Source organism: Cetorhinus maximus, unplaced genomic scaffold (assembly GCF_964194155.1).
Source record: "Cetorhinus maximus unplaced genomic scaffold, sCetMax3.hap1.1 HAP1_SCAFFOLD_3238, whole genome shotgun sequence".
Classification (NCBI taxonomy): domain Eukaryota; kingdom Metazoa; phylum Chordata; class Chondrichthyes; order Lamniformes; family Cetorhinidae; genus Cetorhinus; species Cetorhinus maximus.
The window spans coordinates 1-27,217 of NW_027599159.1; the positions used below are offsets into that span (position 1 = coordinate 1).

General features: G+C 43.2%; 1 protein-coding gene across 1 annotated transcript; it reads right to left on the reverse strand.

The window, feature by feature from the left end:
- Positions 1-1,086: 1,086 nt before the first annotated feature.
- LOC144677889 (M-protein, striated muscle-like) lies at positions 1,087-26,003 on the reverse strand. The gene is made up of 9 exons (XM_078537878.1): positions 25,876-26,003; positions 24,710-24,798; positions 20,764-20,808; positions 17,653-17,793; positions 15,131-15,292; positions 9,945-10,086; positions 8,915-9,114; positions 5,913-5,963; positions 1,087-1,302 (listed from the first exon to the last, which is right to left on the reverse strand). The coding sequence occupies exons 1-9, from the start codon at positions 26,001-26,003 to the stop codon at positions 1,145-1,147; spliced, it is 1,116 nt and encodes a 371-aa protein (XP_078394004.1). The 3' UTR covers positions 1,087-1,144.
- Between the last annotated feature and the right edge of the window lie 1,214 nt (positions 26,004-27,217).

Genomic DNA, 27,217 nt, shown 5'->3' on the forward strand with positions numbered 1-27,217 from the left:
AAAACATCAGAATGCATAATCTAGATGATTTCCACAAAACAACAGAAACCTTGTGAAGTGTAAATATTATGTCACACACATACCAGCTATGATCTTATTATAAATGCTGCTAATATTTTTCTCAGTAAATCTGTTGTGCTAAATTGTTGAGAAGGAAAAGGCAGGCCTGAGTTTGCTGTAAAGGGTTTGAAAGAATATGTGAACTGAATGAACTCAGGGGGTTAAATGATTGTGTGGAACATAAACATCAACACAGACTGGTTGGCCAAATGGTTTTCCATGTTGTCATTTTAATGTAATTTGATGTAATGAAGGCCACTAATGTGATACAATCCATACTCTGTCTGCCATATTATTTGACCAGATAACAGGAAGAAGAGACAGCGCTCTGTACGAGTAAATGCAGAGCTCGTTCTTCTTCAGTTCTGCGCCTGAAGGCACAACGCCACGTCCTCCACCATCGGCTGGGGAAGGAGGTAGGCCGCGGATCCATTCCAACTGGAATGGGAATATAACCCCATGCTGTTGGCACAAATCTGATCCACACCAGATGTCCAGTCAACTGAGTCAACTGGTTCCCCAAGGGGCCTGGGAACTTTTACATTCATGCTGCACTTTGGAGCTATGAACAGGGATGGTAGGAGCTCTAATCTTCTTTCCATCACATGCTGATCAGGGATCTCTCCCACTCTTATCGTCTGCCATTGGCATGTGTTGGAAGGATTTTGGCTGCGTTATGATTGCAACTTCCTTGGCCATCGAGTGTTGGAATGAAGTTGGAGCTTCTGACTCAGACACAGGGACGATACCCACATGCCACAAGACCTCCAGAACCCATTTTACCCAATGGCATTTAGATCCAGTTTTTAGACTAATGAATGTTAGTTCCAATTATTGGAAGTTCCAAATTAGATGTGGTGGGTAATCTTTCTGTTAGGTTGTGTCGCACTGTGGAGGTTGTTAACTGCTCTTTATTTGTTTGTTCTGATCCAAATCCCCTTCTTTCTGTCAACAGCAGAATTATAACTTATAAACGACGATTGGTCCCAAACTACTGTAATAAAATCAACAGTCTTCAAACAAAAATCTTTTGATGGCACGTTGAGTCATTTGCCCACCACGACAACTCTGCTTCTGCATTAAATCACTGTGATTTGCACACTTCTCTTTTCACCTTTTCCACATAGTAGACCACTGATTCTCTGCCACGGGGGCAGGGTTCATTCCAGCAGAGGGCAGCATAGGTTTTTCCAATTTCAGTAACGTGAACATTAGTTGGAGCAAGTGGGATGCGGACTTCACCTGGAACAGATAAGGTTTAGTTCATAAACATTTTAGAGAAGTTTCAACTCTGACTTTCAAAGTTACAAAACTCCACTGACGAGTAACCTTGGCCGAGATTTTACAGGGCCACAGGGTTCGTGCTGGGAGGCAGGGCTGCATATAATCGGGTATTTTTACCAGCAGCAAGCAATGTGCTGGACGGAGCTTCTGCCCCTAGGCCACTGAGGCCCTGAACTGGCCAATTAAGGGCCACAAGGACCTCCTCCCGGCACCACTGGTAGTTTACCAGCAGTGGGTTGGCACTGCACAATGTGGAAAGGACACCGGTATACCTTGTCGGCCTTCTTGTGGGCCCAGGGAGGGGTTGGGGGTGTTCTTGATTGGGAAACTTGCAGCCCATGGAGGAACGCCAAGCACTAAGGACTGCCCCCCCCCCCCCCCCCCCAATGTAAAACTGTCCCTGCCCACATAGCTGACCTCCCTCCCTCACTGGGGCCTGCCTCAATTGGCAAGCCAAATGTAATATTTCCAAGTTTGCTGATGCCATGAAACTAGGTGGGAATGTGGGTGGTGAGGAGGATGTTAAGCGTATTGTGCGCAGTTTTGGTCTCCTTACCTGAGAAAGGAAATACTTGCCATAGAGGGATGGCAAGATTGTCATATGAGGAGAGATTGGGCTGACCAGGCCTGTAATTCACTGGAGTTTAGTAGAATAAGGTGGGGGGGGATCTCATTGACAGCTATAAAATTCTGACAGGGATGGACAGACCGGATGCAGGGGTGATGTTTCCTCCAGCTGGAGGGTCTAGAACAAGGAGTCACAGTCTCAGGATACGGGGTAGACAATTTAGGACTGAGATGGGGAGAAACTTCTTCACGCAAAGGGTGGTGAACCTGTGGAATTCTCAACCACAGAGGCTGTGGAGGCCAAGTCACTGAATATATTTAAGAAGGAAATAGATAGATTTCTAGACTCTAAAGGCATCAAAGGGTATGGGGAGAGAGCGGAAGTATGGCTTTGAGATAGAGGATCATCCATGATCATATTGAATGGCGGAGTGGGCTTGAGGGGCCGAAAGACCTACTCTTGCTTCTATTTTCCTATGTTTCTATGACCCAATTCGGGGCCTTGTCCATGATGGCTGGTCCAGGCCTGCTGCAGATCCAGAAGTGGCCACCAACTCTCAGTGACGTTGCTGGAACTGAGGAGATGCCAGCCCTCTGATTGGCCAGCAGCTCTTGGGGATGCGACCTCATCCCTTAAAGGTGCCGAAGTCAGGCCTGCAAACAATTAATCCCAGCCCTATCGTTTATTCTTCAATAATCCCATCATTACCCGCTTTCAGCTATTTTTCCTGCTCTTTTTGCCCTAATCCTAGTGCACATCTTGGTCAAGAGTTCCAAATATCAGTCTTGACCTGCTGTGAGGAGTTGCACAAGTGTTTCCTCAAGCTGTGCTCCGTTCTGATTTTCTCTCCTCTAATAGCTGGATGAAATTAGAAACTCAACATGGATTTCACACATTTATAAAATGATAGCTTCCCATATTTCTGCACTAAACGCACAGAGGTAATATTCATCTCATTTAAGGAATCAGAGATATAAGTCATGTCCCACCTCTCCATCAAAACCTTAACTCAGAGGGCTGTATGGAACTTACCTTTAATGAGGAGAAGAAGGATTCAACAGTATCTTCAAAAGGGAATTAGATAAATACTTGAAGGAAAAAAGGATTTCAGGGATATGGGGAAAGAATGGGGAGAGCAGAGGTAGCATAGGTATGATAGGCCAAAGGGCCTCTTCTGCTGTATTATTCAATGATTCAATAATTCTTAGCATGAAAATAAATTTCTTTATGCCTCGGTTCTGTAGCTCTTATTAATCTCGTATTGCCACATGGCTAACTTTCCTATTTCCTGTCTTCTGCACTCTACATGCTAACTAATTAATGACGCCTTTGAAAAGCAGACTGAAAATAAAATTGAAAAGCTCATGTGAACAAGTGGTAGTCTGAGAGATTTCCAAGCCTGATTTCCATAAAGAAAAACTTGTATTTATATAGCACCTTTCACGGCTTCAGGACAACCCACAATGCTTTACAGCCAATGAATTACTTTTGAAGTATAGTCACTGTCGTAATATAGGAAACATGGCAGCCAAACTGTGCACAGCTGCTCCCACAGGCAGCAATATGATAGCGACTTGATATTAGAGGAGGTGGTGGCATAGTGGTATTGTCACTGGACTGGTAATCCAGAGACCCAGGGTTCAAATCTTACCAAGGCAGATAGTGGAATTTGAATCCAATAAAAATCTGGAATTAAAAGTATAACGATGACCATAAAATTGTCATTAAAAACCCACCTAATGCCCTTTAGGGAAGGAATCAATGTGACTCCAGATCGACTCTTAAATGGCCACTCAGCTGTGTCAAGCCAGTAAAAAGGAATGAAACCTGACTGAAACCCAGCATCAGCTGAGGCATGGCAAACCCAGCCTTGTTGAGTAACATGGGAGGGGGGGATGAACATCACTTGGAGGAAACACTGAGGGTGGCAAGGGTGCAGAATGCACTCTGAGTGGGGGACATCAATGCCAACACCAAGGGTGGCTCGGTAGCACCACCACTGACTGAGTTTTCTGAGTCCTAAAGGACATAGACTGGGTCTGTGGCAGGCACTGAGGGGAAAAACAAACAACCTCATCCTCACCAACCTGCCTGCTGCAGGTGCATCTGTCCATGACGGTATTGGTAGGAGTGCCCACTGCACAGTGGTCGTGGAGATGAAGTCCTGTCTTCACTTCCATTGCGTTGTGTGGCACTAACACTGTGCTAAATGGGATAGATTTTGAATAGATCTAGCAACTCAAGACTGGACATCCATGAGGTGCTGTCGGCCATCAGCAGCAGCAGAATTGTACTCAAACACAATCTGTAACCTCATGGCCTGGCATATTCCCCACTCTACCATAACCACGAAGCCAGGTTCAATGAAGAGTGTAGGAGGGCATGCCAGGAGCAGCGCCAGGCATACCTAAAAATGAGGTGTTAACCTGGTGAAGCTATAACACAGGACTACTTATGTGCCAAACAGCATAAGCAGCAAGTGATAGACAGAGCTAAGCGATCCCACAATCAATGGATCAGATCTAAGCTCTGCAGTCTTGCCACATCCAGTTGTGAATGGTGGTGGACAATTAAACAACTCACTGGAGGAGGAGCCTCCATGAATATCCCCATCCTCAATGATGGGGGAGCCCAGCACATCAGTGCAAAGATAAGGCTAAAGCATTCGCAACAATCTTCAGCCAGAAGTGTCGAGTGGATGATCCATCTCGGTCTCCTCTGGAGGTCCCCAGCATCACAGATGCCAGTCTCCAGCCAATTCAATTCACTCCACATGATATCAAGAAACAGCTGAAGGCACTGGATACTGAAAAGCCAAGGGCCTTTACAGTATTCCAGCAATATTACTGGTGCTCCAGAACTTGCCATGCCCTTAGCCAAACTGTTCCAATACAGCTACAACACTGGCATCTACCCGGCAATTTGGCAAATTGCCCAGGTATGTCCTGTCCACAAAAAGCAGGACAAATCCAACCTGATTAGTGCCCCATCAGTCTACTCTTGATCATCAGTAAAGTGATGGGAGGGGGTCCTCTACAGGGCTATCAAGTGACACTTTTTAAAAATTCATGGGATATGGACATCACTAGCTAGGCCAGCATTTATTGCCCATCCCTCATTGCCCTTGAGAACTGAGTGGCTTGCTAGGCCATTTGTGAGTCACATGTACACCTCCTTCCCTAAAGGGGATGAATGAACCAGATGGGTTTTTACAACAATCGGCAATGGTTTCATGGTCATCAGCAGACTTTTAATTACAGATTTTTATTGAATTCAAATTTCGCCATCTGCCATGATGGGATTGGAATCTGGATCCCCAGAGCATTACCCTGGATTACTAGTCCAGTGACAACACACTACCGCCTTCTGAAGGACAATTAGGGATGGGCAATAAATGCTGGCCTTGCCAGCAATGCCTACATCCCATAAATGAATTTAAAAAACAATCTAAATAAAAACAAAAAACTACTGTGGATGCTGGAAATCCAAAACAAAAACAGAATTACCTGGAAAAACTCAGCAGGTCTGGCAGCATCGGCGGAGAAGAAAAGAGTTGACGTTTCGAGTCCTCATGACCCTTCAACAGAACTAAGTAAAAATGAACTTAGTTTTACTTAGTTCTGTTGAAGGGTCATGAGGACTCGAAACGTCAACTCTTTTCTTCTCCGCCGATGCTGCCAGACCTGCTGAGTTTTTCCAGGTAATTCTGTTTTTGTTTTAAAAAACAATCTGTTTTTTGTGATGTTCATTGAGGGAAAATTATTGGCCAGGTACATTTTGGGAAAAACTCCCTGGGACTTCTTCAAAATATTGTCATGGAATTTTTACATCCACCTGAGAGAGCAGACAGGGTCTCAGTTTAACGTCCCATCCAACAGATCATTCAATTGGTTTAATGGAATCAGACAGGTTTTTACAAACGGTCTGTGGTCTAACATTTTAATGAATATGAACATCTACAAAAATACCTCTAACCGCCAATTCAATAATTCAAACTTACCTTCAAGCTCATCTTTAGTGATCACAATCTTGCCTTTATCTGTCTGGATATCTGTAGTGATGAAATGAAAGTAAACAACTTGCATTTTCATTATTATGTCGATTTAAAAGAGATTTAAAAGCATTTTCTGAAAGTGTATTTGTTCTGACTTCAAAATAATATGTATTTTAACAATGCATAAAGTAGCAATCAAATCTCAACAGTGAAAGTGTAAAGATTCATTGCTTTAACACATTACTCTTAGGCAATTATCTCTTGGTCCTTTAGTCTCAATATTCTTTGTTCACCTAATTAGGTCACTATAGTTGTCATATCGTTTTAAGATGTAAGTATAAATTACTCATTCATTGCACCCAGATTTTGAAATTCACGGGCACATAGCAGAATTAAGGGTTGGAACATCCTTAAATTCATGTCATGTTCTGTTATGCAGCCCACTTGATTGGCACCACATCCACAACCATTCACTTCCCCCACCACTGACGCACAGTAGCAGCAGTGTGTACCGTCTACAAGATGCGCTGCAGGAATTCACCAAGGCACCTTCGGCAACAGCTTCCAAACCCAAGACCGCTACCATTTAGAAGGACAAGGGCAGCAAACACCTAGGAACACCACCACTTGGAAGTTCCCCTCCAAGCCACTCGATCACCATCCTAACTTGGAAATATATCGCCGTTACTTCACTGTCACTGAATCAAAATCTTGGCACTCCCTCCCTAACAGCACTGTGGGTGTGCCTACACCACAGGGACTGCAGTGGTTCAAAAGGTAGCTCACCACCACCTTCTCAAGGGCAATTAGGGTTGAGCAATAAATGCTAGCCTAGCCAGCGACACCCACATTCCATAAATGAATAAAAGAAAATGCTGTACATGTAAATTCCAAAAATGCAATCTTGTCACTCAAAGCCCTGCAGCAGTAAGTACAAATCCTACTATGTTCTACTGTTCCCTATGTAAAGTCCCCTTGGTACCTCCCATTCCACTAAATGTATTACAAAAACAAGGCTGATATTAAAACTTTACACATGACCTCTGAAGTTTCAGTTCAGCCTTTACTCATTCATTCTTACTTTAAAAAGGCAGTTGGCATGCCAAGGCATGCAGCAATACATCGCTCAGATATTGCTTTACCATTCTTTCCAGATAATGCAACCGAGACTGATTAAATTGAACTATAGCTGGAAGCATGAATTGTAACTTGTATTTGAGCTTTTCCATGGAGAAGTCAACATTCCGCCATTATCACTATCAGAGTGAACTGAGAGTCATTCTGATTCTTACAAGTAGTAAATAATTAACACGGCCAGAAAAGTACAAACTGGGCCACATTAATAACAGTAATGCATTTAAATAGAATCTTTAATGTTGTAAAATGGCCCAAATTGCTTCACAGAGGCATAATCAGGAAAAGGTGGATGCTGAGGCAAAGAACAAGATTTATGGTGGGCAACTAAAAACAAAGAGATGGGTTTTAAGGAGGGCTGAAAGGGGATTAAAGGCTTGGAATGGATTTGAACAGAAATTTTTTCACCCAGAGGGTGGGGGGTATCTGGAACTCACTGCCTGAGGGGGTGGTAGAGGCGGGAACCCTCACAACATTTAAGAAGTATTTAGATGAACACTTGAAACACCATAGCATACAGGGCTGCAGGCCAAGTGTTGGAAAATGGGATTAGAATAGATTGGGGCTTGATGTCAGGCACAGACAGATGATGGGCTGAAGGGCCTCTTTCCATGCTGTAAAACTCTGACTCTATAATACAGGAGAGGTAAGTGGAAAGGCAGAGAGGTTAAGGGAGAGAATTTCAGATGGAAACCAAGACCAAGGTGAAAGCACACCACAAATAGTGAAGGGAGGAGACAAAAGGCTAGAGTCAGAAGGATGGTGAGTTCAAGGTTATGGAACTGAAGAAGGTTGCAGACAGATGAGGCAATGAGGCCACTTAGAGATTTAAAAATGTGAATGAGATAGTTTCTAACTATTCAACTTGGCTTAGGTTAATAATATTCCTACTGCCACTGCTATTGACTTTCTTTCCCTAGTTTCCTTCCCTGAAGACTCATGACATGAAAGGAGAGGAGGACAGGAATATTCTCTCATTGGAACTGGAGGTGGTGAGGTTCAACTCGCACACCCCAGGCCCTGATATTCCCATCAGAGGAGCTGGGAAATGAAGTACCTTCCCCTCCAGCAATCTCGGAGTTCCACTTGAACAGGCGAAGGGTTGGATCTTCTCTATTCTCGACCAGATGCCGAGTGCTTTCTCAGCAGCTTGGAGGGCAGTATTTTGGCCATCACTTCCTCATAGTATTGACTATGCCCCTATATCAATTCCACAGCCTGATTTCAATCTCAGTGCCTAGGAGAAATATCTCTCCACGCATTCGATTAGTCACTTCCTGTGAAACAGCCTGGAAGGGAAAAAATTGAGGAAGGATTTTTTTATTCATTTGTGGGATGTGGTTGTCACTGGCTAGGTCAGCATTTATTGCCCAATCCCTAATTGCCCTTGAGAAGTGAGCTTCTTGAGCTGCTGTGGTGTAGGTACACCCACAACGCTGTTAGGGAGGAAGTTCCTGGAACGTGACCCAGTGACAGTGATATATTTCCAAGTCAGGATGGTGAGTGACTTGAAGTGGAACTTACAAATGCTGGTGTTCCCATGCACCTTCTGCCTTTGTCGTTTGAGGTGGTTGAGGTCACGGGTTTGGAATGCTAGTTTATAGCCAGTTGTAGGTCAGTAAGTTTTAGGTCAATAGCAGGAATGAGCATCTCAAGTGGATTGTGGGATGAGAAAGTGAAATAAAGCTAACATAAGCATTTCAATGCATTCTGAGATGGAATGTTGCAATCCATTCATCATTTTTTAACATGATAAATGTCACACCAGTGTGCCTGTGTAGGATTGTTCAATTCTCTCAAGGACTCCGTTTTTGACCAAACATTCAAACAAGGCTGATTGAAATGAATGATTTGCTTTCACCAATGACACATACTTATGATTCTGTCTCCAGCTGTAGGATCAATTGTGGTGACTGGTTCAGAGATCCGTGAAGGTCTGCTGATTCCTGCAGCATTAACCGCTCGAACACAGAACTGGTAAGTTCGGTTTTCAGATAGGTCCATAACAGGAAACTTGCACAATTTCTCAGGAACGTCATTGCACTGAATCCATTTGTCACTTCCTACCTCACATCTAAAATCATATATCAGAAAACATTTCACCAGAAAAAAAACACAAGTTAATCTCTATGTTGGCTTCATGTTCAAACAAATTACTTAAGTCTGGTGAAGAAGATTATTCTCAATTAAATTTGGAATTTTGTCATTTGCATAATTAGTAATTTAAAAGATGATATAATTTATTGGGTGCATTTTTTCCCAATCAGGTAAAATTGGGAGAAAAATGCGGCAGTCCCTAATTTTACACAGAGAAGCTATCAAACACTCTTGAATAAGGAATTATGAGTTCCACCGTCTTAAAACAGCCAAGTGCAACCTTTCCTTTCACACCCTTCTATCCATATCATCCATGTGAGTGGGATTGTGAGATATCAGCAACGCCAAACTCCGATAAGTTTGATGCTGCAATCTCCCAATCCACAGTAAATACAAAGAATGTCACAGTTTGATGCATTGCAAATATTTTTGGAGCTAAAATATGCTTTGATCTGATAACTTACTGAATGGAAAATATTATGTATTTGCATTACTAAGATACCCCATTGATTGCTAACTTTAGGCATCTGTAAACCGTATCATTGCAAGGGCTTCAATGCTGATAACTGGTAAGTGCTGACAGTCTGTCAATGATCCAGAACAGCAGGTACAGCACTATATTGGCAGCTGTTATTGGCAGCAGAGCTTTTGGTTGCTTGGAATTGAGCAATCATTGAGGGTTGACCTGGTGTCCCTCCCGATTTTCCACAAGTTTGCAGTTGATTAAGATAATCAGGGCCAATCTCACGGCTGTCCTGATGAAATATTCTTCAGGAAAATGAACAGGCACAAATTATCATTACCAACCTGTCAATGAAATAACCAATCACCGGACTCCTTCCATCAGCACTCGGTGGTTTCCAGGTAATAAACACATAATCTTTGTTAACATCGTGACATTCCACATCCAATGGTGAACCTGGAGCTCCTGCCTCTGCAGCTGGAGCATCTGTAGGAGAAAGAATGTGGTGTTGTGTGGTAACTAATTGTAAATAAATAAAAAAAGAACAAAAAGGGTTTTTCTGGACATCTCATGGGGGCTTTTAGCTGACATACATGAGCTTGTTTCTATAAGATAAGTGCGTGCTAGATCCCAAAGATAGCTATAGAGGAGAAAGGACATTTGACCCACCGAATTAATCATTGCAATGGGAGCCTACAATCCATTCCTGTCCTCGCATCAAAACGTTCAACCATCTCTCAAACAGACACACGAACACAAGAAATAGGAGCATGAGTAGACCATAAGGCCCGTCAAGCCTAACCTGCCATTCAGTACGATCAGGGCTGACCTTGGGCTTCAAATCCATTTTCCTGCCTGCTGCCCAAATCCCTTTATTCCCTGCAACACCAAAAATCTGTCTACCCGAGCCTTAAATGTATTCAACCATGGGGCATCCACAACCCCCTGGGGTAGAGAACTCCACAGATTGACAATCATTTGAATGAAGAAATTCCTCCCCATCTCAGTCCGAAATGATCATCCCCTTATCCTGAGACTGGGTCCCCGTGTTTTAGATTCCCTGACCAATGGAAACAATCTCTCAGAGTCCACCTTAGAAAACCCCCTCAGCATTTTGTAGGTTTCAATGTGATCGCTCTCATTCTTCCAAACTCCAGAGAATATAGGCCCAGTTTAATCAGCCTCTCATCATAGGACAATCCTGTCATCCCAGGGCCCAATTTAGTGAACCTTTGCTGTACCACCTCCAATGCAAGTATATCTTTTCTTAAATGTGGAGACCAAAACTGTGCACAGTGCTCCAGATGTGGTCTCATGAAAACCCTGTACAACTGGAGCAAGACTTCTTTATTCCTGTACTCCAATCCCCTTGCAGTAAAGGCCAACATGCCATTTACCTTCCTAATTGCTTGCTGTACCTGCATGTTGACTTTACGCATTCCTTGTACAAGCACACCCAAGTCTCACAGAATCACAGAATCACAGTGCAGAAGAGGCCCTTCAGCCCATCGGGTCTGCACCGACATGTGAGAAACACCTGACCTACCTACCTAATCCCATTTACCAGCACTTGGCCCATAGCCTTGAATGTTATGACATGCCAAGTGCTCATCCAGGTACTTTTTAAAGGATGTGAGGCAACCCGCCTCCACCACCCTCCCAGTCTCTTTGACATCAACACTTAACAAGGTTTTCACCTTTAAAAAAAAATTCTGTTTTTTCATTCTTATGACCAGAGTGAATAACTTCACACTTCCCTACATTATACTCCATCTGCTGTCATGTTGCACCCTCATTTAACCTGTCGATATCTCTTTGCAGCCTCTCTGTGTCCTCCCCACAGCTTACCTTCCCACCTAGCTTTGTATCAACTGCAAACTTTGATGCCTCACTCTACATCTCTTCATCTAAGTCAGTAATATAGATTGTAAATAGCTGAGGCCCCAGCACTGATCCGTGTGGCGCTCCACTATTCACTGCCTGCCAGCTTGAAAAAGTCCTGTTTATGCCCACTCTCTGCTTTCTCTCCACTCTCTGCTTTCTCTCCATTAACCAATCCTCTGCCCATGCTAAAATACTAACCCAACACATGATCCCTTATCTTGCCTATTACCCTTTTGTGTGGCACCTTATCGAATGCCTTTTGGAAATCCAGTTATACTACACCTACACCCTTTATCTACCCTACTGGTTACATCCTCAAAAAACTAGTACATTTGTCAAACAGGATTTCTCCTTAGTAAAACCCTGTTGACTTGTTCTAATCACACTATGCTAAATAACTCAAGTTGAAAATGGAAGATGATTCTAAGGTATTAATCAAGGTTTGTGGTGAAGTGAAAATTAATATCAGTCTTTGATATAATTTGTAATAATGTTCAAGATTAAACTTTTCTGCTCTCCTGACTCGCATGTATACTTTTTCACACACCTCCTTTCAAGGTGTCTCCTCATAACTCAAGTTCACTGATGTTAGGATTCATTGCCATCACCTTTCTATCCATTGTTTCCACAATATAGGTGCTCCCATTATGCTTTTGTGATCAAAATTAATCCAATATTCAAGGCGTGTCCTGACTAGGGAACTCTGCACAATCTGCATCGTGACCTCAGATTCTGTTTGTTTTGTTAATTACTGATCTGAATGGCTTGTGAGGGTCATTATAGAATCTACCGTCATTGCAAGGTCTTAATACATTTCTCCTCTAAGTAGTTCATTTATAGATATCTGTAAATTGATCTGTCATAGTTCAGCCTGTTTGCAGATGTTGCCTGGACTGTTCTTTAGCTCCCTGGCTGCTTCATTGGATCTAACTTCTCTCCCCCAGCACCACAATGCAACACTATCATAAATATATTACCAATATCATCTGTCATGTGACCAAATACAGTGTGTTTCTAAAATCAGGTTATTTACCAGAAACAGCAGAGGCTTCATCAGATCCCTCCACTGAGTATACCCCACAACCTGATATTGCCCCTCTGGCCGAGTGCCTGCTACATCCTCTCTTTCAGCCAATTCATTTTCTACCTCTTCTATCTCAGCAGCTTTAAGCTTCTGTCACAGGCTTGTCTTTTATCAATACTAGAAGCATTGGTACACTACATTATCTAGATTGGTATCTCATCTGTTCATCTCCATACTGTGATTTGTATCAATTCACTTCAATGTCAATGAAAGTTCACACATTCCTATTTGGATAAGAACTTGGAATCAAACCCCGGACCAGCCATTCATCAGAACTGCCACTGAATTAACTAAAGGGCAGTTGTAGTGCACAACGAGGCGAACACTAGGTCAACCTAACTAGAATAGCTTGCAGGCAAGAGACTTAAAAGCAACCCCAACAGTTACAGAAAACACATAGCAACAAGGCTCCATAAACTCCACATATAATAAATGTTAGATGTACTATGTTAACAACAACTTATATTTATATAACACCTTTAACATGGTGAAACATCCTAAGGTGCTTCATCCAGGGGCATTGTAAAACAAAGAATGTCACCAAACCTCAAAGGAGATCTTAGGTTAGATGACTAAAAGGTGAAAGCAGAGACTTAAAGGAGGGAAGCAAGACAGAGAGGCAGAGAAGTAGCAAGGGAATACAAGAGGTTAGGGCCTAGACAACTGAAGGTACAGCCACCGATTATGATTGCGAATGCACAAGGGGCCAGAATTAGAGGAGTGCCGACACCTCTTAGGGTTGTGGGGTTGGAGTTAATTACAGAGAGAGGGACAGGTGAGGCCATGGAGGGATTTGAAAACAAGGATGAGAATTTTTAAATCAAGACGTTGCTTGACTGGGAGCCAATGAAGGTCAGTGAGCACAGAGGTGATAGGGGAACATGACTAGCTGTGAGTTAAGACACGGGCAGCAGTGTTTGGATGACCTCAAGTTTACGGAGGGTAGAATGTGGAAACTAGCCAGGGATTCATTGAAATAGTCAGTTCTAGAGGTAACAAAGGCATGGATGAGGTTTTGAGCAACAGATGAGCTGAGACAGAGGCAAAGTCAAGCTATGCTCCAGAGGAGGAAACAGGCGGTCCCAGAGATGGCAGGAATATGAGTTCATAAGCTCACATTGGGATCAAATGTGACACCAAGGTTGATAACAGACTGGTTTAATTGCAGACTGTTGCCAGGGAGAGGGATGAAGTTGGTAGTTATGGAACAAAGTTTGGAGCAGGCATGGAAAACAATGTCTTTAGTCTTACCAATATTTAATAGGAGGAAATTTCTGCTCACCCAGAACTGGATATTCAATAAACAGTCTGATAATTTAGCAACAGTGGAGAGGTGGTGGTCAGTTAGAACTGGATGCTGTCAGTGTACATGTGAAAACTAATGCCATGCCTTTGGATGATGTTGCCAAGGGACAGCATGTAGATGAGAAATAGGAGGGGGTTAAGGGCTGATCCTTGGAGGACACCAAAGGTAATGGTGCAGGAACAGGAAGAGAAGCCATTGCAAGTGATTCTCTGGCTACGGTTAGATAATGGAATCAGGTGAGAGCTATCCCATTGGATGACAGTGGAGATGCATTGGAGGAGGATGGTGTGGTCAACCGAGTCAAAGGCTGAAGACAGGTTGAGAAGGATGAGGAGGGAAAGTTTACCTTTGTCACAGACAAGGGCAGCAGATGCATGGGAACACCACCACCTGCAAGTTCCCCTCCAAGCCACTCACCATCCTTGTTAATTCCAATGATTGTGTGTTGAGGAAGAATGAGTCTGAAGCTAGCCTGTACCTTAAAACAGGTTCATTTCCAAGGCAGCAAAGTAAAGTCACAGACTCTCCCAGTTCCTCCTAGACACCCAGAGTGAACTGGTTTATATACACTTGCAATGACTCCCTAATCCTTCCCCAGTTGGGGACAGCTTTGCTTAATTACCAACTTAAATCATGCTTTTCATTGCAGCACAACTTCTACATTAACAAGCCTGACCTGGAACTATGTCACTGTTCCTTCCCTGTCGCTGGGTCAAAATCCTGGAACTCTCTCCCTAACAGCACTGTGGGTGTACCTACACCACATGGACTGCAGCGGTTCAAGAAGGCAGCTCATCACCACCTTCTCAAGGGCAACTAGGGATGGGCAATAAATGCTGGCCCAGCCAGTGAGGCCCACATCTCGTGAACAAATACATTTTTTAAAAGTCACGTAGGATGATATTTGTGACTTTGATAAGAGCTGTTTCAATACTGCGTCAGGGGCCTGATTGGGAAGATTGAAACATGGAACTCTGGAAATGATGGGAACAGATTTGGGAAGCGACAACTCATTCATAGACTTTGGAGCAGAAAGGGGGGGTTGTAGTTTGCAAGGTCAGGTGGATCAACAGCTGTTTTTTTGAGGGGCGGGATGATGGAGGAATTTTATGCCAGCGGGATTTTACGGTCCCGCCGAAGTGAATGGAGTTTGGAATGGCTCGCCGCATTTTATGGCCCCATTCCCACCATGATGGGGCCATCAAAATCCGGCTTATGAGTATGAGGTGCAGCAATTTGCTGTACTTGTTACACACCTTTAACAAAGACATATCCACTGTGCTCCTTATAACCAGTCCGCGTGAGAAGGCACATGGTATAGAGGCCCTCATCTTCCTTATGGATGTGAGGGAGAGTCAGTTTGGTGGACTTATCAGAGTACTCAATCTTTAACCATTTGGATTCCTTCAGCAAAATACCTGTAAATACAATAAATATTCAAATCAGCAACCTTAGTCACAAGTGCATTCACAGGCAACAATAAGTCTTGACATTAGTGTTTACATTTTTAACACAGTTATTTTTCTGTTTTCCTTTTTCCCTTTACTTTAAAAGGTTATTAACTGCATAAATGGAAAAGTTTGCCAGAGAGCCTAAACCTGACATTTCTGCAGCCCTCGTGTTCAGGTGAGAGGAACTTGGTGCGAGTCAAGCGCAAAACCTGTCTATGATGGTCTAACTGAAAGACCAGTATTTCATCATCACAGTTAAGTACAGTTGTTAGCTGCACTGCAACCTACAATATACAGAACATGAAGTTTACTGAAGAAGCTGTCACTTTTATTTTACTTCAAGCTTTTTAGTTGAAAGTAAAGGATGATAGTGCCAGTGAATTTCAATCTGTTTTCACCCATTGTCAATATCAAAATCTAACCTTGTCAAGTGTAACATGTGCAGGATTCTGAGATCACTGGGCGGGCACGGTGGGCGGGCCCGAGAGTGGCCGGGAAACAGTCCGCTGTCCACGATTGGCCTCCGACCGCGATTTCGCGCTGGCGGGCCAATTAAGGCACACCCAGTGTGAAACGCGGCTCCGCACTTATCGGGAAGGGCCGAGTGGGGACAGGAGCCTCTCGGCCGCCAGGTCCAATGGCAACTCAGCGGCAGGTTTAAAAGAGCCCAGGCAGGCCCTAGGAGGCTGCCACGGGGAAGGATATCTCCTCTGCATTCCCAAACCAAAGCTATGGAGTCAAGTGCGGATGGACACGGCAGGCGGGAGGGCAGGTTGGGTGGGCAATCGGCCCCCCACTTTTCCAACGAGTCCTCCTGGAGAAGGTGGCTGCCACGAGGGTCACCCTTGTCCCCAGGGATGGGAGGATGAGGCCAGTGTACTTCACCAATAGGACATGGGAGGAGGTGAGCAGCTATGAGGTGGTGCGGCGCACATGGGTACAGTGATGGGAGTGCTTCAATGACCTGCGTTCAGGAAGGGTGAGTACCGCGTTGGCATGAGTCAGTGTGCAGGAGTATTAAAGTCTGGCCATCCCCCTGTGGATCTCAGGGGTGCTAGAGTCTGATTTCCAACTGTCAATGACGCCGGAGCTGGCCAAGGGGGTGAGCCCTGGCTGCTTGGACTGAGCGCCTTGCGGCTCGAGGGCCATGACTCGGATGTGCCCTGCAAGGTGCCCCTCAGCTGGGGTTGGCCAGGCTGCACCTTGCACAGACTTGCTGAATCTGCATCCTCTGGTCACACACTAGCCGCATGTTCATGGAGTGGAAGCCCTTCCTGTTGACGAAGGCACCCGGCTGACCCGCTGGCGCCTTGATGGCCACATGTGTACAGTCGTTGGCACCCTGGACGTGAGGGAACCCAGCAACGGCCGCAAAGCCTCTGGCTCGCTCAGCCTGGCTGGCCTCATCTTTATGGAAATGAATAAATGTCAGTACCCGCCTGAACAGAGCTTCTGTCACTAGCTTGACACAACTGTGGACAGCTGATTGGGAGACTCCACAAAGATCCCCCACTGACCCCTGGAAAGAGCCGGAGGTATAGAAGTTGAGGACCACTGTGACCTTCAGAGCCACTGGCATGGGGTGTCCACCCACACAGTCGGAGCTGATCTCAGGCCCAATCATCTGACAGATGGAGGTCACTGTCTCCCTGGAGAGGCAGAGCCTCCTTGGGCATTGCACCTCAGACATATTGAGGTAGCTGTATCGCCGCCTGTAAACCCTGGCAGCAGGATAGTGGTGTCTTCTGTGGCCCCTTCTGCCTTGGACTACCTGCTGGCCCTGCTCCCCTAGTGCCTGCGTCTCTCCTCCCACAGGTTCCTCCCCTGGAAGCTGCGTTGGCACACCTGGGCAGGATTTTACATCCCGCGGGCGGGCATGCGCCCGACCTGATCAGGCCTGTGTGGGGTGTCCCAAGTCGGCTGCCCACCTGCCGAACTGAAAATCTAAATGACGCACACCCGACGTCACCGTGCGCCATTATACGCCCCCGCCCCCGCTTGCCAACTGGAAAATTCTCCCCATAGAATGATAGAGCAAAGAAGGAAAGCATTCTGCCCATTGTGCCTGTGCAGGCACATTGTTCATTTTGGAGATGATATGTTATATAAAAAGGATGAACTTTGAAAGTTGCAAAAGACATTCGTTACCTTATTAAGCATTGAATTTGATATGGCTTAAAATTCTGAATGCTTGTAGATATTTAACATATCTAAACCTCCAGGGAAAGCTGAATAGAATAGATTGATTAGCAGTAAAACATCTTCACGGCGGTAAGGATTATGTAGGTATCTACCAGTTAAAAAATTAAATTCCACAGAACACTAACCATCCCTAAGCCAGCAAAATTCTCCCAGGTTGCTTGTCAAGGCTGATGAAAAGGTGCAGGTCAGGGTTAAAGAATCTCCCTCTTTACCAAAAGAAGCTTCAAACCCACCAACGATATCAACATCCAGCTCAAGTTGACTGGCTGAGGAAAGAAGTATATTGATTAATTTCAATTAATGTTACACATATAAGTTACCAGTAAAAGTCTATAGTGCAGTGACACAATCATAGAGCATTACAACAGGCCTTTCAACCCATCAAAATTGGGACTAGGAAAAGATATTTCCTCTGTTTGGGAGTCAAAGATGAGAGGGCCATTAATTAAACGAGAGGTTAGGATGAGTTTCTTTGTGCAAAACATTGTCGGAGCATGGAATACATTGTCACAGGGAGTAATTGAGGCTAATACCATTGCATCTTTTAAGTAAAATTGGAATATCTATCTGAAGCAGGGGACGGTACAAAAATAAGAAAAGGGAACAGGGGAATGGGCTTGGTTTTAAATGATTCCATCACATGATGGCTGATACAGCTTCTTTCTATACAGTAAAATTTGATGTTTCTGTTGTGCATTGTTGTATATGGTTGTGCAAAAGACAGTTACGTAAATCAACTTCTGCAAAACGTGTTATGATTTGAAGTCAAAGTCAATAAGAAAGGAAAAGGTTATTGCTTTAATTTATCCAAACTAAATTGTTAACAACAGCAACAAAAAATGCTGGAAAAGCTCAGCAGGTCTGACAGCATCTGTGGAGAGAAAGACACAGTTAACATTTCAGAGCTCTGAAGAAGAGTCATACGGACTTGAAACGTTAACTCTGTTTCTCTCTCCACAGATGCTGTCAGACCTGCTGATTTTTTCCAGCATTTTTTGTTTTTGTTTCAGATTTCCAGCATCTGCAGTATTTTATCTTTACATTAAATTGTAAACAAGTTTGGGATGTTTTGTTACGTGAAAGGTGCAGGTAAGCTGCCAGATATTGTTGTTGTAACTATTCTAAACTTTAAAAAACACAATAATTATAGTTTTTAAAAAAGTGTTACATAAGGTGAGCTCTCTAGACATTGGGTACAAAGGATACAGGACAGAAAAACATAGCAAAATTCATTCCACCATCACTGGACAAGCATTCTGCTTTCAACTGGCGCAGCAACTGGAAAGCAGCTAATTAGTAGTGACTGTTCACATTCATCATGCTCCAGTATGTAATGGATTTTCAGACAATAATTTAAGATTTTAAACTCAGTCTATTGAAATGGCCACTGCAAAGCATGTGACCTTTAGCATTCTGAGCAAGATAGTCTTCAATCTCAAGCAAATGCCTCACTAAATATAGACATTCACAGCCATCCAGGAAATCCACACATACCTTTGTTTAAGGATGGGCCATCACCAAAAAGAACTGTGGCATTCCAGCCAACTTGCTTTTCTGTTTCACCGTGAACAAAAGAAACATCGAAACTCAATGTGTGTTAGATGAATGTGAAACGGATTCCATCACCCTTTCATTGTATTATGATGGTCTCTCATCCAAACTAGACAGGATGAATTTCAAAGTGTCAAATGACAACACAAGGTGTGTAATCAACACACCACCTTCCTTTGAACTTGTACAAGTCAATGATGAGGACAGCCATGGTTTTTGTCTGGTTTTAAAAACAGCAAAAGCTGCTTGCAAAGAGGGGAAATTCCATCAGAGAAGCCATCAAATCAGCAGTCAGTCAACCTAGCAGCCAAGGTAATAAACAGCAATACCTTGAAAGTGGGAGACGGACTCTCTCCACCCTGTTCCACCTTCAAGTTCACCCGAGAACAAATCATGTAGAAATTCAACTACAAGAGGCATTGCAGCTTACTGAGAAACCTCTGTTTACAAGGCTTTCACTTCAACTAAAAGCATCAATTCATCTAAGAAACTACAGGCCTGCCACAAAAGAGAGAGTGAAACAACTATACATTGTAACCATATTGTTTTTTGTTTCAGCTATATGTAATTTTTGTGTATGTGATAGTGTGTGTGAGGTGACTGAGTGAGATGTCACATTTTCCTAAAACCTCCGGGACAATTGTGGGATAATAAATAACTTTATTTTAAAACTCACAATAAAGCTTGCTGCTGGAATTATTTAAATCGCAACCGCTCTGAGAGTAAGAAAATACATACACCCTGCATACAAAACATATTGATCATGGACAGTAAGAAAATACATAAATTCTGTCCGTGACACATTAGCAGCTTTTGGTGAACTCTTGGTGCTGGCCCTGGTTGATGTAGAACATATGGAGTATATTACCTTTCGATGATTGAGTAAACCAATAAACTGAAACTGCTGGACTGACACAGTTAAGAAAGAGAGAACCAGCATAGGCTGAACGACTGTCAAAGGCCTGTTAAGGCCATTGATAAACTAATTAAGCAATTTGACAGGGCTGTCCATCCAACCTTAAGGTTGTCGGGGGGCAGGCGAAGAGCCCAGGCAGCCTTCGCGTTTTTCATGAAACCTCATCCACGGACAGGATGAGGTTTCATGAAGTGTTTATTAAATTAATAAATATTTTTAAAACATTTGAAAACATGTCCCAGCTCATGTGATGCTGTCACATGAGGGGACATGTGTACATGATTTTTACCTTTTATTATTTTGAATTTTGAAACTGAACTTAATCTCCCTGAGGCAACTCTGTGCCTCAGGGAGATTGCTGCGTTCTTTCGTGCGCATGCGCAGACCCCTCCTCCACCTGCCCGCACAAGGAGCGCTCAGTGCTACAGAGCGCGCGTCATGCTGGGCGGGCCTTAATTGGCCCACCCACATAAAATGGCGGCACGCAGCCGATCGCGGGCGGCGATTGGCTCCGCGCCCGCCCGCGCCCACTCTCGACACAGTTCTTTTTAAAATTAAGCTGCACAGGATTAGTTTAGCCAACAAGAGTTTGCAATAACATATAAATTGAGACTATGGTTATATAAAGCAATATGATGCTCAGCGGTCTGAACAAGCCAGAGTCAAACTGAATCACAACAGTCCTAGCTTACAGTATCGTAGTAATGGCTGCTCCTGAAAGGACTAGCTAGAGTTAATCTGATTGGAAGCAAATCCATTGGTCCCTTACATTCCAGCCTGAGAGAGTCACCTCCTGAATCTGAGCCTTGATGCCCTGTGAATCATCAAAAAAAAACAAGTTAAGGGACTTTTGGTAAACATATAGATATCAGCCCAGAACCTGCTGTCAACATAATGCTCACCATTATTTATGCACAAATAGAAAAGGAATTTTACTGCAGAAATCAAAAAGCTGCTGTCTGAGTTTCATCGTTTCACCATTAGCTTTGTAAAAATGGCATTTCGCTGTCTGGCTCCCCATCAAAATGCATTGAACAGTGTGATGTCCCTGTATTTGCACAGTAGATATGAACTATACTTACCAAAGAAAGTTAAATCAAGTAATTTCAACTCTAACTACCCTTCTAACCATATGATAATTGTTAGTAATAGTGAGTCAACCTCTCTGGCACTGAAAATTAACTATTTATAAGTGTACAATCTTGTTCCTTCAGGTTTTTAATTGTTGGTAAAGATTTTTAAAAATGTTTTAAATTAAGAAGTTCTTTTTACTTTTTCTTTCTGTCTATTTTATCTCTCTCTTTTAATCCAAACTTTCTTTCTCTCTTTACTTATCTTTCTGTGCCTGATTTTACATTAATTCACCCACTCTAATTTACAATCTGTTCGCAGTCCTGGCATTGTTAATTTCACAATCCTTCAGTCTGAATAGTTAAAGAGATCCTCAATTGCTTGTCTTGTTCATTCAGATCCAAGTGACCCTATAGATGACATCACTCTGTTTCCATCTGCCATTTCCAACAACTTGTAGTGCAAAATATGATGGTGATTAAATGGACATGGGAATGTCAAACATGTACATGTTATGACCACCAGACTTTGTAAGGTGGCTATGTTTTAAACTGTCTCTTTTAATTTAAGGTAAAACAGAATGTCCTGGAATGGGTGGGTGGGTGGCGGGGAGAGGGGAATGGTGTAAAGTTGTTCTGAGCTCTGCCCAGTTAAAGGCCCATGTCATTTGGTTGCCGCAGGCTCAAGGTACCCAGGTCAAGGCCTACTGAAAGTCAGGTGTGAGCTTTAACACCTGGACACAAAGGGGGAAGCAGCTGGCCTTGCTGTGTGCAGACGGGCAGATTGTTAGAGTGAGTCTGAATGAAAGATTTGGGGAAGAAGACCACAACAGGTGCTGTTGTGCCAAGTTGAAGAATAGGACTGCTTTTGGGATAACCACCAAGCGGAGTGCTGATGAGGACAGGACCCATCATCAAGGAAACAAAGGTTGTGAAGAGTGAAATACCATGGAATCACCAGAGGGAGCTTTGTATTGGGAAGTTTATGCTCAAAGGTTTGAGTGAAGGGGACTTTGTTTAAAAGGACACTGGATGATTCACATTGGTGGAGCAAGGAGAAGGGATCCTGTGACAGTCATGAGGACTTGAACTTTAAATTCAAGACTGCATATCTGCGGAGAGTGCAGGTTAATGTATAAATGTGGCACGGGGTTTTCAGTTGTGTTAAGAAGTTAGGGGGAATAACATTTCTGTAGTTTAGTGTATTAGTTGATTATTAAGTATTGTTTAGCTGATAGGTTTGATGGTGTTATTAATATATACTTTAGACCAATGCTTTGTTCCTTTATTACTACCATTCCCACTCTCTTTGCTTTAGGTTCTCTGCCATCTTTGTAATTTAAATTCCCCACCCAATAGCCTATTGCTGACCTTCCCTTTTTGCTCCACTCCTTTTTCAACAGCACATTTATGCCTCTCATCAGTTCCAAGGGTGATATTGGTCTTGAAACCTTAACTCTGTTTTTCTCTCCACAGATGCTGCCAGATCTGCTGAGTTTTCTTGCACTTTTTGTTTTTATTTCCAATCTCCAATATCCACAGTATTTTGCTTTTATAGTATTGCTTATTTGATGTTGATTTTAGTTGACTTGTTACAGTAAAAGTCTTAAAATGTGGAATCTTGTCGTGCAATTCCTTGCATAGGTCACTGGGAAGTTCATATTTCATGCAGGGATTGTAACACATGCTATCTGTTGACTTACTGGAGCAAAGTCTGGGGAATATATCTGTAGCAAGGGAAGACAGGTGCTGAAACGGCTGAGTATTTTTTTAATATAAAGTGTGTTTTAAAGCACATAATTCAGGTTTCACTCTTATTTATTCATAAGCTTTCAGCGCTAACCTCCAGTTTTATTTTCAACTTGCTCCCTTTTCTTTGCATCTTTCCTGCATCAACTTGTGGAAAGGCACATCTTACACAGTTAGTAATTATAGCACACTCTGAGGAAATAGTGTACAAGAGGCAAAATCACAAAAAGAAGCAAATGCACAATAAAGTCACAAATGGGCTGCAGGACATTTCAAAAAAATCCTGGCAATATCAGGTGGAGAATTGTAAATTTCTGTGGGGAGAAATCTGTTATTTTCATCGAGGAAGTTTGAAGAAATCAGGGATCTTTGGGAAGAGTTAGTCCCGGAGCTGAAACAAGATTAGACAGCTGAAAGATTGAGTGATATTGAGTATCATAAAGCTGGAGAGAAGAGCTATCCAAGCTTTGGCCCAGGTTCCAAATTGATATATCTGATTGTAACGCCAGTCCAGGCCTGAACTGGAAGGAACAAGACAACCTCCCATAAAAAGTCTCAAATAACTTTGTCTTCATGCCAATGCAGAAGACCAGCATTAATCGTTTGTTTTAAACGTATATCACGCAGGAACCTGTGGAGATGTCAATCTGCAAAAATTCCACAGGCAGTTGGAGGGCAAAATCCTTTTAGATGCAAACAGAGCTCCAAAGCCTGTATTTTACCAATCCCTTGGTGAGGGGCTGAGAGACGGAAAGATTGGAAAAATGGTGTGGGAAGGTGTGGGCTAGCGTGCCCGATGTCTTCCTGCTGCTGTGCTATTTTCTAACGGCAGAAAAGATGGCAGAGGTGCTGCCCGTCAAGAACCCAGCTGAGCTATTTAAATGTTCAATTACCAGCTCCTTCCCACCTCAGCGGACATTTTGCCCATGTCCGCCATATTGGAAACCATTCAATGAAACCTGGTGGCCTCCCAGTGAGCTTCAGTTTTGGGAATGGGGGCTTGCCTCATTTTTAGGCATTCCAAGGAAAGGGTCTGTGGGAGAAATGTCTGCCACTGTGGCAATGGCACTGTATTCCCTGTTCGATCCTCCACCCTGATGGCTGGGGCTTACCTGCCTGGCCACAGCACCCCCCCCAGGCCTCACTCATCAGCTTTTGAGGGCACCCAGCCATCAATGCACCCTCATCCTGCAGCTGCAGCCTCTAGGGCACCGCTGGTGGTGGCGTTGCTGAGGGTGGTGAAGGGCTGGCCCACTGATTGGGCCAGCAGTCCTTGGGGTGGGTCACTGTGTTTAATAGGGTTGGCAGCCCTGACAGTGGCTACTTCATTGTTTGCCATCAAGAATATGCCTCCTTGGCCTCGTCAGCAGCCTCACCAGGGTTGCCTCCTGCTTTCAGCCCTGGTGGCCGGACCTCAGCCATCCCATGTTTGTAACTGAATGTGAAGATGCAAAGTTCAGCTACGCATTTCCCTCTTTTCATTGTAAACCAAATAGGCAACTTAACATCAGCCACCCACTATCTACACACAGCAGATGCAGACCAACACCATGAGAGGTATAATCAAATTCGGGGACAAGGAGAAGTTGGCTAGGCATGCAAGGTTCTTACAGGTCATGCAAATTTCTGTTAAAAATCTCTGAAACATATATTTCACAGTCTCTACAGAGAAAATCCTTTGGGTTATGACGGCCTGCAAGTTGGTTTATTTTGCCAAACTTATAAGGCTGAATAGCTTGAGTAAAAATCTATACAAAGTATTCTCAGCATGAACATTGCTTATTGATGGTATGTCAGATTACATTCCATTCCTTTAATACATATAACGATCTTTAGATCTTGTGTCAGCGATTTGAAATTGCTGAAACTGCCGATTGACAAACACACAAGACTTACTTTTCACAAGAACTGTAGCACGCGATGATGCCTCTCCATGATCATTTGAGGCTACTGCAGAGTACTCGCCAGAATCCTCAGGGCTGCATCTAGTGAGAAAATAGGTCAATTCATTTGGAATTCACTGCATTTTTAAAGGCTTAAAAAGGGCTTATGAACAGGCCTCTTGGTACTAGATTCTAGCAACGTTTTCTGTTCTCTTATAATATCTGTGCATTAGAATAAGCTCATTGTAAATTGTTACAAGATTGGGCATCAAAAATCTGGTCCAATGAGAGTTCATATTGAAAACGTTTACCTAGGCTAGGAACTCTGCTGCTCCTCTGGAAGTACATTGGTTGCAAGACTTTTCCTTCCCTGTACCCCCTCACCCTGAACCTGTCCCAAATCCTCGGCGCGTCCCGTTAAAAACAAAACAATGCATGTGTCAGTAAGAGTATAACCAGGGTTCCCGCCTCACGGAGGGAGCGGGATTTCAGAGTGGCACCTCGCTGATCTGCCCTAACTCTTGGTTGTTGCCCCATTCTAGGTTCTGCACGTGATCAGTTTGCACTTCCAACAACTTTGCAGGCAAAAAGTATTTGTGCTGAAGGGTATTGGAACAAGTCTGATGTAGAAAGCTCTGCTCCATCAAATTCTGTGCTAATTCAACTAGGATCAATTACAGTTGAGATTGAAACTGACAGCTAAAGCAATTAAAAACTACAGAATTCTTTTCTTCTTTCTCACCAACCCTGAAGTAGTTATCCTTAGCATGAACAAGTCTTATTTGATGCTTCAGTTGGGTCATATATCAAGGGCAATGTTACAAACCAGAACCCACTTTGTACTTCAATAAACATTCAAGGGTAGAAATTACTCTGCACCCTATTGTTAAGGCTCAGGGAACATATTCAAACGCAATTCCTGCTTTTGCTATTCCAACAAAGACGTTAACCCACTTCTAACATTTGCTGATTGCATGAGATATCATGACTGCTGATAATTCTGAATGAAAATAGAGTTGCAATATTATGTTCCAGGATTAGAGTCATTAGGAAAACTGACAATTAAAACTAAAAAGGTCCAACAGCTTTATTCTTCATCATTCTGCCTTATTTCTATGTTCAGTTGCATGCAAAATAAGCGATAATTACCATAGATTCTCAAAAACAAAGATATCTTACCTACTAATCTCAAGAGTCTGCAAACCAATTTTATTCTCAATCGTGTATTTGCCAGGAACAGCTGTTGGTTGAATCAGAGCTCCGTCTTTATACCTGACAGTAATGATGATCGATTTATTAAAATCCATACCCAGGAACTATGTAAAACAAGTCTTTCCTATTGATAAAATGTAACAATACAGCATTTGTTAAGAATGAGATGTTTTATAAAATGGTTATGTTTTAAACTGTCTCCTTTAATTCAAGTTTTAAAGGGAACATATGACTTCCAGCTAGTTCTGCCCAGCGTTAAGTTGATGTGATCTGGTTACCATGGGGATAGGGGGTGCAGGTCAAGTGCTATTGATACCCACATGCCAGGTTTAACACCTGAGAACAAAGTGCAAAGCAGGAGGGAGAAAGGGAGAGAGAGAGAGTTCCATAAATAGAACAGGGACAGCAGCTGCTGTGGTCAGCAGAGGGAGAAGGCAGTTTCTCTGTTAGCTACCGGACAGATGCGGGTGGGAAGACATTCTCTGGTCAAAGGAACAGAACCCATGGGAATTTAAGGACACTAGAAGATTCGTCCTGGTTTGGCCAGGGTAAGGGATCACCAGAGTGAGCCATGCTGTTGGAGGTTGGTTTGGGATTTCTTGGAAGAATGAGAGAAAGGATCATTAATGGTCATTGGGTGTTATGGACTCAGAAAAATGGGGAGAAGTTGGAAGCTAGTAGTAAACTTGGACTGGTTCCTATAAAGACTGCAATTCTGCAGAAGGCATGTTGTTAAGATGCTAATAAAGTATGTCTATTCTGTAGTTGAGTGTATTAGTTGCCTACCAAGTAATGTTTAGTTGGTGTTGATTTTCATTTGTATGTTACAGTAAAACTCCCTTCCTAACAGCACTGTGGATGTACCTACACCACATGGACTGCAGCGGTTCAAGAAGGCAGCTCATCACCACCTTCTCAAGGGTAACTAGGGATGGGCAATAAATGCTGGCCCAGCCAGTGAAGCCCACATCCCATGAATGAACTTTTAAAAAGTTTTAAAACTTGAATAAAAACAGAAAATACTGGAAAAACTCAGCAGGTCCAGTACCCTCTGTGGAGAGAGAAACAGAGTTCACTTTTCAAGTCCATGTGACTCTTCTTCAGAGCTTCAGAGCCTTAAAACCTGAAACCTTGTCGTGCAATCCCTCAAATTGGTCACTGGAAATGCAAATCTTTTTTTAAAGGTATCAGTCTCTATGGGGATTGTAACATATTGAAGTTGCGTTATAGATTAATCTAGATTAATCTAGAACTAGATCTTGGCATCAAGAGGAAATGAACAAATAATAGGTATGGTTTAACAAGAAGA

Coding starts and splice junctions, on each gene's coding strand:
- LOC144677889 (XM_078537878.1), bottom strand. CDS start 26,003: ATGGATTTTAATAAATCGATCATCATTACTGTCAGGTATAAAGACGGA. Junction 15,293..17,652: donor ATTTTGCTGGCTTAGGGATG/GTTAGTGTTCTG, acceptor TTGTATTTACAG/GTATTTTGCTGAAGGAATCC. Junction 10,087..15,130: donor TGGATATGTCTTTGTTAAAG/GTGTGTAACAAG, acceptor TTTCTCCTACAG/ATGCTCCAGCTGCAGAGGCA.